The 12500-nt window shown below is 47.9% G+C and overlaps 2 protein-coding genes across 7 annotated transcripts in view; one reads left to right on the top strand and one right to left on the bottom strand.

Annotated features, from left to right (window-relative positions):
* Nucleotides 1–9561, bottom strand: part of bub1ba (BUB1 mitotic checkpoint serine/threonine kinase Ba) — a 10223-nt gene extending 662 nt beyond the window's left edge. Inside the window, exons 1-15 of one of the 6 annotated variants that reach the window (XM_084376791.1) lie at nt 9470–9561; nt 8515–8575; nt 8244–8422; nt 8104–8165; nt 6288–6391; nt 5844–5920; nt 4851–4879; nt 4477–4567; nt 4023–4241; nt 3005–3142; nt 2648–2742; nt 1225–1377; nt 823–959; nt 578–731; nt 371–486 (exon numbers count right to left, since the gene is read on the bottom strand). In XM_084376791.1, the coding sequence (XP_084232917.1) occupies nt 371–486; nt 578–731; nt 823–959; nt 1225–1377; nt 2648–2742; nt 3005–3142; nt 4023–4241; nt 4477–4567; nt 4851–4879; nt 5844–5920; nt 6288–6391; nt 8104–8165; nt 8244–8422; nt 8515–8561 (1601 nt within the window). In that variant the 5' untranslated portion in view covers nt 8562–8575; nt 9470–9561. The other 5 variants (XM_084376793.1, XM_084376792.1, XM_084376794.1 and 2 more) reach the window with 5 other exon arrangements.
* A 1984-nt stretch (nt 9562–11545) lies between these two features.
* Nucleotides 11546–12500, top strand: part of LOC311271210 (serine/threonine-protein kinase PAK 6-like) — a 19037-nt gene continuing 18082 nt past the window's right edge. Inside the window, exon 1 of the mRNA XM_084376788.1 lies at nt 11546–11632. The gene's annotated coding sequence lies outside the window, so the exon portion shown is untranslated. The remainder of the gene's footprint in view (nt 11633–12500) is intronic.

Genomic DNA, 12500 nt, shown 5'->3' with positions numbered 1-12500 from the left:
CTAAACCCGGTTTAACAAGTAAACTAAACCCGGTTTAACACGTTAACTAAACCCGGTTTAAAATGTAAACTATACCCGGTTTAACACGCAAACTAAACCCGGTTTCACACGAGAACTAAACCCAGTTTAACACGAGAACTAAACCCGGTTTAACACGAGAACTAAACCTGGTTTAACAAGTAACCTAACCCCGGTTTAACAAGTAAACTAAACCCGGTTTAACACGTTAACTAAACCCGGTTTAAAATGTAAACTATACCCGGTTTAACACGAGAACTAAACCTGGTTTAACACGCAAACTAAACCCGGTTTCACACGAGAACTAAACCCGGTTTAACACGTAAACTAAACCCGGTTTAAGTGTGAGTACCAGGGTTCCTCTCCACTGAACTTCTCCGCCATCCAGCCGCCTTCGTCTTTAATGGTGACCATCCTGCTGTTGGTCAGAAGGAGGTGGACAGTTTCAGCCACGCCCACCAGGTCCACCTGAGGTAGAGAAAGGGGGAGGGGTTAGAATCTACCAACCCAGTGCAGGGGGTGTGGTCTGTACTCAGTGGACAGGTGTTTTCAGTAGTACCAGCTGTGGGGGAGCGTTCGGCTCCAGGAGACCCAGACTGATGTAGGTCTGAGCTGATGGGACCTGCTGCACCGATGTGACACCTGGCTGCAGGTCCAGGTCCACCGAGGACGACCAGTCCACCGGGAACAGCCAATCAGAACTCAGGAAACCTCTGGAGCAACAACAACAGGATCAGCAGACTATAAACTCAGATCTCATGATGCCCATCTGCCCCTGTGTGTGTGTGTGTGTCTCCTACCTACCTGTGACAACAGGTGAGGATGTGTGGCTGCAGCGCTGCATGGAGCAGCCTGCAGGAGTGCAGCTGTGAGACGAGATGCAGCACACCGACAGCTTTACGACCGACCAACACTTCACTGGGAACACACTCTGTGAGCTCCTGACACACACACACACACACACACACACACACACACACACACACACACACACACACACACACACACACACACACACACACACACACACACACACACACACACACACACACACACACACACACACACACACACACACACACACACACACACACACACACACACACACGTCTCTGTAAAGCTCTCGGTGTATTGGACGTCTCCACCAGCCTCTCGCCTGCAGTGGACTGAGACGACCTGTGGGGACGTGAACAGGAAGTGACTCACAGTGAACATGTGATCAGGGGGCGTGGTGTAGACGGTGACGCAGCCGTCCAGGAACAGGAAACAGCTGATCAGAGGAAGACCGTTGCCGGAGGACGAGCTCATCTTCAGACGCTGGAACTGGTGGAAGTCCCAGGGGACAGAGCAGCTGTCCACCTGCAGCAGGAGAGACCTCTGTTACCATGGAGACCTGCTGGTGCAGGGTCACACCTGTACCGTTACAGAACAGCTGGTCCTTCAGAACACTGTGGTGCTGTCACAGCAGCTTTTTGTTTTTCATTTCAACTGCACCTCCTCCACTGCTCCTCTGTCCCAGGTGTCCCCCAGGGTTCAGTGCTTGGTCCACTCCTCTTCATCCTATACATGCTCCCCCTTGGCAACATCATACGCCGTCATGGTCTCCGTTTCCACTGCTACGCCGACGATGTCCAAAACTACATCTCCACAAAATCCATCACCACTGCCACCCACTCCACACTCACCGACTGAAATCAAATCCTGGATGCAAACTAACTTCCTCCAACTGAACTGTGACAAATCGGACATGATCATCATCGGCCCCAAATCCCTCATCAAAACCGCTCACAACTTCTGCCTCACCCTGGACAACACCCTCTCTCCCTCCCCACACAGTCGCAACCTTGGAGTCATCTTTGACAACAACCTCTCCTTCAACAACACGATAATCAAATCACCAAAACTGCCTTCTTCCACCTCAAAAACACAGCCTGTCTCCGCCCATCTCTCTCCTTCTCTGCTGCAGAAACCCTGATCCAAGTCTTCATCACCTCCAGACTTGACACTGCAACAGCATCTTCTACGGCACACCATCCAAACTCCTAAATAAACTCCAATACGTCCAGAACTCTGCTGCTCGCCTGCTCACCCACCCGTGACCACATCACCCCCGTCCTCCAGAAACTCCACTGGCTCCCTGTCCCACAACGAATTCAATTCAAAATACTCCAGCCCCCCCTGCCTCACCGACCTGCTCCACCGCCACAACCCGTCCCACACCCTCCTCCCTCCACCACACAGGACCAAGCACCGGACCTGGGGCGACAGAGCCTTCTCAGCAGCTGCCCCCTCCCTCTGGAGCTCCCTCCCCACACACAGAGACTGTACAGACCTCACCACCTTCAAAACACTCACCAAAACTCACCTTCTTAAAGCTGCTTTTAATGTATAACTTGTCTCTTTTTGTATTTTTATTGTGTTGTTTTTATTATTCTGCTTTTTAACCTGTAAAGTGTCTTGTGTACCTTGAAAAGCGCTATACAAAATAAACGTATTATTATTTTTATTTCAAGTTGTGTGTTTCTGGCTCTTTTGTGTTGCTGCTGTTTGTTTAACTTTAATGATCAACATGGATTTAATGAGATAATAAAGACTATGTGATGAATCAATAATCAATAATACATTTGACCTTGATGAAGACGTAGTCGTCCTCTTTAGCTCCTTTATAGACGGAGAAACTTCCTCCATCCACAACTCTGAAGTAGGTGTGATACAGCTCGCCCCCTGGTGGACACACACACACACACACACACACACACACACACACACACACACACACACACACACACACACACACACACACACACACACACACACACACACACACACACACACACACACACACACACACACACACACACGAAACATTAACTGCAGCAGCGCCACCTTGTCTGATGTTTACCAGCTGAAATGATTAACTGATAACTGATCAATGAAAGAACTGATCGATTGATGATGTCACCGAATGTAAACATGAGGGTGTTACCCAGCTGCAGACAGCTGTGCTCCTCCACAGCAGGCAGGGGGCGGGGCTCTGAGTGGAGGTCTGGAGAGGAAGTGACATCACAGAGCTCCAGCAGCCGCCGCCGGACGTCAGGGTCACAGGGATCCACAGCGCCCCCACCTGGAACAGACACACCACAGCTGTCAATCACACAGATTAAACATGGAGGGTCAGGAGGGGAAGTCCCGCCCCTTCCTGTGGACCCGATTTCAGAATAAAAGTTGTACAGCAGTGAACAGTGTCCTGAGTCACACATGATGTTTGTTCATTTAAAAGATCAGCTGAGCAAAGTTTAACATTAATTCGTCTGCTGGGTCATTTGTTCTGACATCAGGTCCGATGAGGAAACAGAATAATGATCAGAACAGCTGATCAGTATTTAGAGCTACCAGCAGGGGGCGATCTGACCTCATCACTGTAGTTTTAAAACAGAGGCTGGAGATGAAGGAGTGTTTCTGTCTCTTATTTTGTCCTCAAAGAATAAAGTTTGTTCCCTTTATCATCCGACACTGAAGTTAACCTGATTCATTTACATTCAGATGTATTGATTTCATATAAATCAACTCTAACGAACACACTGATCAATTATCTGATTGTTTTTGTACATCGTTTTATTTCAACAAACATCCACTTTGACATGATTATGAATCCTGAGTGACGAGACAACAACTGACTGCCACAGTCAAATATAATAAAATGACATATAATAAAACGACATATAATAAAATGACATATAATAAAACGACAGGTGTACAGAGAAGCTGTCGGTGTGATGAGGCTCTTAAACCAGCTGCAGGTGAGTCCTGCTGCTCTGTACACACCTGCTTCATACATCATATCTGCTACATTCACAGCTGTTAGCAGCTCCTGTTAGCAGCGTACTCAGGGATGTAATAGATTACTTTCATACTAAAGAAAACTTAAAGACATGAAGATTCTGAGGAGTTCTGGACATAAAATCAAGTTAAATCAAGTCTGAACAGGACTGAAGGCTACATACCAGGAGCCTGGCCCTCCCTCTGGTCCTGGCCCTCCCCCTGGTGCTGGCCCTCCTCCAGTGGACTGCAGCCTCCCAGTGAGGTCACAGAGCTGGTTTCCACGCTGGTCTCCTGGATGGGACTCAGCTTCTTTCTGGTTTTTGTTGCTGGTTTGTGGGAGATGACGGCGGGGCGAGACTCCACCAAGGTCTGCAGGTCTTCACTGGTCCCCCCGTGAGGATCTGAGGTCCAGATCAGGAACTCATCAACAACATGAAGCTACACAAACAGTCTCTAAGTGATGAATGAGGTCTGATGGAGACAGAGGACGTTTAGAGAAGACACTGAAGACACAAAGAGGACAAGACGAGACTCAGACTGTCACAAACACCTGATCACAGTCAGTCTGGGCCTGATGGATCAGAGTCCAGCTGCTGATCAGATACAAATGAACTGTTCTGTTCAGTCCGATCTCACCTGCACACGGTTTGTTGTGGTTCTGTGGATCAGGTGAGAAGTTTTGACTCTGGACCTGATCTCCAGTCTGCAGCTGAAACACAAACAGATTCTGTCCCTGTCAATAAAGTCGAGTCCATCTGAAGGACACGGAGCGCTTTGTGAAAACCTTTTAAATTAAAGCAGGTCAGGACGTCAGACGGAGACGTGACGGGGACGTGACGGGGACATGGCGGGGACATGACGGGGACATGGCGGGGACATGGCGGGGACATGGCGGGGACATGGCGGGGACATGGCGGGGACATCGCGCGGACGTGACGAGTCCAAACTGTCTGATGAACATTTAAACACATCTCCGTCTCTCTGTGAGGACAAACTGAGCTGAAACAAACCTGAGAGAGTTCAGATGGACCGGCAGCACCTGAGAGACAGAACACACACACAGACACACACCATCAATACACTGACAGGGAGAGACAGACACACATGGACCAGGACCAGGACCGCAGACACACATGGACCAGGACCGCAGACACACATGGACCAGGACCACAGACACACATGGACCAGGACCAGGACCGCAGACACACATGGACCAGGACCACAGACACACATGGACCAGGACCAGGACCGCAGACACACATGGACCAGGACCGCAGACACACATGGACCAGGACCACAGACACACATGGACCAGGACCAGGACCGCAGACACACATGGACCAGGACCGCAGACACACATGGACCAGGACCACAGACACACATGGACCAGGACCAGGACCGCAGACACACATGGACCAGGACCACAGACACACATGGACCAGGACCAGGACCGCAGACACACATGGACCAGGACCACAGACACACATGGACCAGGACCAGGACCGCAGACACACATGGCCCAGGACCGCAGACACACATGGACCAGGACCGCAGACACACATGGACCACAGACACACATGGACCAGGACCAGGACCACAGACACACATGGACCAGGACCGCAGACACACATGGTCCAGGACCGCAGACACACATGGACCACAGACACACATGGACCAGGACCGCAGACACACATGGTCCAGGACCGCAGACACACATGGACCAGGACCGCAGACACACATGGTCCAGGACCGCAGACACACATGGACCAGGACCGCAGACACACATGGACCAGGACCAGGACCGCAGACACACATGGACCAGGACCGCAGACACACATGGTCCAGGACCACAGACACACATGGACCAGGACCGCAGACACACATGGACCAGGACCACAGACACACATGGACCAGGACCAGGACCGCAGACACACATGGTCCAGCACCGCAGACACACATGGACCAGGACCGCAGACACACATGGACCAGGACCACAGACCCACCTGCTCGTGGATACTGGATCTGGAGACACAGTCCTGTCTCCTCAGGTCGGAGGAAGACGTCGTCCAGCAGCTCGTTTCTGTGTGATGATAAAAACGGGTCACAGTGAGGCGGCAGGATGATTATTACCCAGCAGGCCGAGCGGCAGCAGCACACCAAGGCCTCGTCCACATGTACACTGATATTTTTACAGTCCAGACAACATGTCTGAAAACACAGATCACATGACCGCTCACGTGCACTGAGCGTGCTCGTGTGTAAACAGGAAGTAGATTGTTGACTCGGCTGGTTGCTTAGTTACAGAAACATGACGGCTCGTCACTGAATCTCACTGGACGACTTCAGCAGCTGTTTGTGTCTCTTGACGTTCTGAGAACGTTTCATGAGAAACGCAAGGACGCCCGGACACAGTCCGATCACAACACCATGAGCTGTGTGTTTATTACCCAGCAGGCCGAGCGGCAGCAGACTGTGACTCGTCATAGATCTGGAAGGAGGACACACCTGGAGCAGAGTCACTGAGCTGACAGGTGGAGCCTTCAGGGATCACCTGCAGGGACAGAGTGACATCACCAGAGGACGAGAAGTGACATCACTCGCTCAGTTAGCTGATGTTATTTTAAAGAGAGTCAGTCTGTAGCTGTGTCCAAATTCAGGGGCTGCAGCCTTCAAGGACGCGGCCTTTGCGGCCCACGAAGGCCGGGTCCTTTGGACAGGTCTTTGAAAACCTCGTCCACCGTTGTTAAAGGATAACTACTGTTTTTTACAACCTGGACCTTATTTCTAGCATAAAATATGACCATTTACTCACCCAGATAACTTTGGTGTCATTTGGAGTCGTTCGGACGAAATTTGATCCAGTGTAGCGCCGATATATCCATATAATGCGAGTGACGGGGCAGCGACACACAGCCTCTATAACGCATTATCTGCCACGAAACTAGTTCATTTCACTAATATTTTGTCATGATACGCTCGTGCTATTCCCCTCTGAGTCCGGGCTCGTCTGTCATCAACATCCGGGGTCAAACTAGCAGCAGCAGCTACAGGTAAACAAGCCGGCTGTTGCGGGTGCACATGCAGCTCAGAGACGACATCTTCCAGGTCAGAGGTAGTAGGTCAACCTACAGACCCCGGATGTTGACAACAGACGAGCCCGGACTCAGAGGGGAATAGCACGAGCGTATCGTAACAAAATATTAGTGAAATGAACTAGTTTCGTGGCAGATAATGCTCATAGAGGCTGCGCTTCGGTGCCCCGTCACTCGCATTATATGGATATATCGGCGCTACACTGGATCTAATTTCGTCCGAACGACTCCAAATGACACCAAAGTTATCTGGGTGAGTAAATGATCGTATTTTATGCTAGAAATAAGCTCCAGGTTGTAAAAAACGGTAGTTATCCTTTAAATGGGACGGTCCAGCCTTCGGAGTATTTCCTGGTTGGTCACCAGATGTTCCCGCCCCTTACCCTCACGTCACGATTGTGAATGAAGAGATGCATTATTCTGTTTTGGTTCAAAACTATCAAACGTGTACATTTATTTGTGTGTGCGCAAAAATTAATGACAAAATGTGTCAAATCTAAATTGAATCATCAACATTACAAAATAAACATTAACCCATTGGTAAATAACAACTATATTTACCACAGCATCACCAGCGTCACGTGTTTTAACTGAAAGTTAACATCTGGAGGTTTTATAGTCCCCTGAAGTTTAACATATCTGGCGTTGGATGTTCAAATGACTAAAAACCAGACATGACATTTAAATGTCATGTCTGCGCCACTTGATGTCGCCATTTTCTCTTGCTTCCTCCTCTGTTTCGGGACTGAGCAGCGGCGCGCAAAGGATCTTGGGATATGGGAGGCCGCGGAGGATAGTAGCGGTGCGTCCTCCGAAAAGAGGGAAGGCCAGGCTGCGTTTGAAGGAGCCTCTGAATTGGGACAGCCTTCGCGCAGCGTTGTGACGTAATTGGCCTTCAAATGCCCTTCGAGGGCTGCAGCCCCTGAATTTGGACACAGCCTGTGTCTGCAGGACTGAGTCTGTCTGTCTGTCTGCAGGACCGAGTCAGTCTGTCTGTCTGCAGGACCGAGTCAGTCTGTCTGTCTGCGGGACTGAGTCAGTCAGTCTGTCTGTAGGACTGAGTCAGTCAGTCTGTCTGTAGGACTGAGTCAGTCTGTCTGTCTGCAGGACTGAGTCAGTCTGTCTGTCTGCAGGACCGAGTCAGTCTGTCTGTAGGACTGAGTCAGTGTACCTGCTGCTGAGACGTCCTGAGCACCGACAACTTCTTCTCCTCCTTCAGACATCTCAGTCTGTCTACAGGAAGCAAATGTATCGGAGTCAGGTCGTGAGGTCGTGAGGTCAGTGAACGTGTCGTGAGGTCAGTGAACGCACCGTCCAGTTGCTGCTGGTTGACTCTTTCGGCTCTCAGTTCTTCGAAGCTGAATTCTGTCCCTCCTCTCATCAGCAGCTCTTTACAGTAGGCACTCCTCGGATTGGCTATGCCCTCCTCCTGAAGTCCCGCCCCTCTGCTCAGGTGCGTCTGCGATGAAGACTCGCTTTGATAGGCCGACCTGCAGCCAATAGGAGGACAGTATGAGCGCAGGTCTGTGATGGCTGATGTTTTTGTCCTCTGTGAGCCTCCGTACTGCTGATCAACACTCACTGTGTGAACAGAGACGATCCCACCTGCACCAGCAGCCCCTCAGACATGACTGCACCTGGATCTGACGGACCAATCAGAACACAGCACTCATGAGTCATCATTCATCAGCTACAATCACGTTCAATAATCATAAAACTGCCATAAAATCATCAACAATGTCCTCAGTGCTCAGTGATGTAAGAGACAAATATCATTTGTACTCACATTAATCAATAACAGATATTATGACTCATATTCTGTCAGCTGGGTCTCACTTGTTCATCTTGTAATAAATACATATTTAATCATATTAAATCCCTTCAGCTTTACACAAGTTATTATTACTATTATTATCATTACTGTTATTATTATTATTATAAATTGTATATTTAAAAATGTTAAAATCTTTAAAAACAAATCAGCTGATTTTTGGATACAGAGAATAATATTTGCAGATACTGATCTGGTTTAAAGCAGGTGGTCCTCTCACCTGTTTGAACAGGTTATCACATTCAGGTAAGCGCGGACAAGAATCAGTGTTTATAAATGAGTTCAACAACCGTTCATTTAAAACCAAACTCCGTCTGAGCCACACTTCAACTGTGAACACGTCTTCACTGATAAAGACCGAAGCTAAATCCGGTCAGAACTGAAGACTCAACATTATAAAGTTAGATTTGGTTTAAAACCGCTTCCAGACTGTTGCGGCATTAAAGAACAGATCATATAGTTTCACATTAGATCTAAACATCATCATATTCTGACCACATGGCTGCCGACTGACAGGTTCAACTTTAAATGACAAATATTTACATGGAGTTTGGCGAAGCTGTTAGCTAACGTTTCTAACGCTGTTTATCAAGTCAGTTAGCATCTTTTAGCATCGACAACGACCTTCAGCTGGAGTTTAACATGTTCTCATATTTGTTTAGCAAAAAACAGCTGATTTAATCAATTAAAAAAGATGTTTTCTCACCTTTAAGTTCAATAAAGTCGCACAACACCTAAAGACCGCCTCCTCAGCGGTGGTTTAAACTTCCTGCAGCGGCTCTGATTGGACAATTTGACGGCAACGACTGAAACGTCACTTCCTTTGTGACATGTTGTTATACCGCCCCCGCTGGTTGGAGTGTGTACTGCACTCTGAGCCGCAGCCTCAAACGTTTATTACACAAATACAGTTAAAATACATTTAATGATGACGTCACATTAACTGACTCTCACAGTACAAATAAATATTCATGATTTATTGATTCAAAACAAAAATACTGTTTGTGATGTTTCTTTAATCAGGATTCTTTGAATATGATGGTTCTGTGTCGAGGACTGAGACACTTCAGACTGTCAGCTTTATTGATCTGCTGATCTCTGTCCTCTGTGTCCTCTGTCTGTCCTCTGTGTCCTCTGTCTGTCTCTCTCTCTGTCCTCTCTGTCCTCTCTCTTTCCTCTGTGTCCTCTCTGTCCTCTCTCTTTCCTCTGTGTCCTCTGTGTCCTCTGTCTGTCTCTCTCTCTGTCCTCTCTGTCCTCTGTCTGTCTCTCTCTCTGTCCTCTGTCTGTCCTCTGTGTCCTCTGTCTGTCTCTCTCTCTGTCCTCTCTGTCCTCTGTCTGTCCTCTGTGTCCTCTGTCTGTCTCTCTCTCTGTCCTCTCTCTTTCCTCTGTGTCCTCTGTCTGTCTGTCTCTCTGTCCTCTCTGTCCTCTGTCTCTCTCTCTCTCTCTCTCTGTCCTCTGTGTCCTCTGTCTGTCTCTCTCTCTGTCCTCTGTCTGTCCTCTGTGTCCTCTGTATGTCTCTCTCTGTCCTCTCTCTTTCCTCTGTGTCCTCTGTCTGTCTCTCTCTCTGTCCTCTCTGTCCTCTGTCTCTCTCTCTCTCTGTCCTCTCTGTCCTCTGTCTGTCTCTCTCTCTGTCCTCTGTCTGTCTCTCTCTCTGTCCTCTCTGTCCTCTGTCTGTCTCTCTCTCTGTCCTCTGTGTCCTCTGTCTGTCCTCTGTGTCCTCTGTCTGTCTCTCTCTCTGTCCTCTCTGTCCTCTGTCTCTCTCTCTCTCTGTCCTCTGTCTCTCTCTCTCTCTGTCCTCTCTGTCCTCTGTCTGTCTCTCTCTCTGTCCTCTGTCTCTCTCTCTCTCTGTCCTCTGTGTCCTCTCTTTCCTCTCTCTTTCCTCTGTGTCCTCTGTCTGTCTCTCTCTCTGTCCTCTGTCTGTCCTCTGTGTCCTCTGTCTGTCTCTCTCTCTGTCCTCTCTGTCCTCTCTCTTTCCTCTGTGTCCTCTGTCTGTCTCTCTCTCTGTCCTCTGTGTCCTCTGGAGGTTCATTTCTTATAAATGACATCTTTTAATTAAACACAAATGTAAACAGCCAATCATTGGTTGCTTCTTGTTGCCATAGAAACAGAACAACAGACCAGTAGAGTGTCTGGAGCATCAGCTGACCCGGTGAGGAGACACACATTAAACCAGGTTCAACACTGAGGCCGGTTTATTTGATGACCTGGTTAAATAAAGTCCTTCAGTCAGCAGCTGTTTGATGAGTCATCGTCTTCCTGCCTGAGGGCGAGCAGACATGCTGCAGCCTGCACACACACACACACACACACACACACACACACACTCCTTCATCACTGTGTGTGTGTGTGTGTGTGTGTGTGTGTGTGTGTTGTCTTCAGGCCCAATCAATAATCAATAAAAGCTTTTTTTCAGATGTTGTCAGTAATCAAACAGCTGTTGTTGCTGCAGCTCGCTCCTCACACACCAAACTCTGTTCACATTTCCTGCATTTTAAGTTTTTAAACTTTTTATTATTGTTCAGTTTATTTTTATTTACTGATGTTTTTATGAACTGAACGTGTCAATAAAGCTTGTTTCAATTTGAATTTGGAGAAAGAAGCAACAAACTGTCACCTCAGAGTAAACTCCGCCTTCTTTTCTTCCACCTTTTTCCCTTCATACCTGAGACAAGGTGAGACAGGGACGAGCGAGGGGGAAGGGAGAGAGAGAGGGAGTGTGTGTGTGTGTGTGTGCGTGTGTGTGTGTGTGTGTGTGTGTGTGTGCAGAGGGGGAGGAGAAACAGCAGCAGAGTCGTGTGTGTGTGAAGAGAACGACAGCAGGATCAGAGCAGACGAACACAGCTGGACTCACCTGGACTCCTCCGGACAGGTGAGTGTGTCAACGTTCTCCTACCTGTGAGGTTTAAACGTTCTACGCAGCTGACAAAAGACTGTAAAGGTTCTCTGCAGAACCAGACTAATGGTTCCACGTAGACCCTTACTGAGCTGTGAGGAACTCTGCTGGAACAACACAGGTTCTGTAGATGGTACGTAAAAACATAACTGTGTCTGCAAAGCTCAGTGAACCTAAAGAACCCTCAGTAAAGAACACAGTAAACAGATATAAATGAAAAGGTTCTAAAGAGAACCAGGTATGATTCTTCAGGATTGTAAGTTTGCAGGTGTTTTTCTTCTTTTTTTTGCTTCATGATTGGCTCAAATGGTTCCACACAGAACCGTTTGGACCTTTTCAAAATGTTCTGACAAATGACTGCTACTGTTGAGTAAAACAAGGGGTTCTCTGTAGAACCAGAAAATGTTTCCTGAGGCTAAAACTAAAGCAGAACAATTTTCAGAACTGACTCAGGTTCCCATCAGTATTGTGTCAGAACAGTGAATCTAAAGAACCCTGTGATCTTTATACAACACGAGTCAGTGAAGAACACAGTAAACAGATAGGCCTATGAATGAAAAGGTTCTGTAGAGAACCACAAACAGTTCTTCAGGATTCTAAGGTAGTTTTTGTCTCTTTCTGTTTCATGATCGGCAGAAAAGAAGTCTGTTGTTCACAAGAAATGTTCTGAACCTGAAGAACTCTTTTAGACCCCTTCAGAACCAAGTTAGTCATTGAGGCAGTGTGCTTGTGATTTTGGACTGTATAAATAAAACTGTTTTATTTGATTTGATAGCTGTTAGCTTGTGTATAGCTGTTAGCTTGTTGACAGCTGTTAGCTTGTGTATAGCTGTTAGCTTGTGTA

Source organism: Pagrus pagrus, assembly GCF_965226575.1.
Source record: "Pagrus pagrus genome assembly, chromosome: 16".
In the NCBI taxonomy this organism is placed as follows: Eukaryota; Metazoa; Chordata; class Actinopteri; order Spariformes; family Sparidae; genus Pagrus; species Pagrus pagrus.
This window is presented reverse-complemented; position numbering and strand designations above follow the sequence as displayed.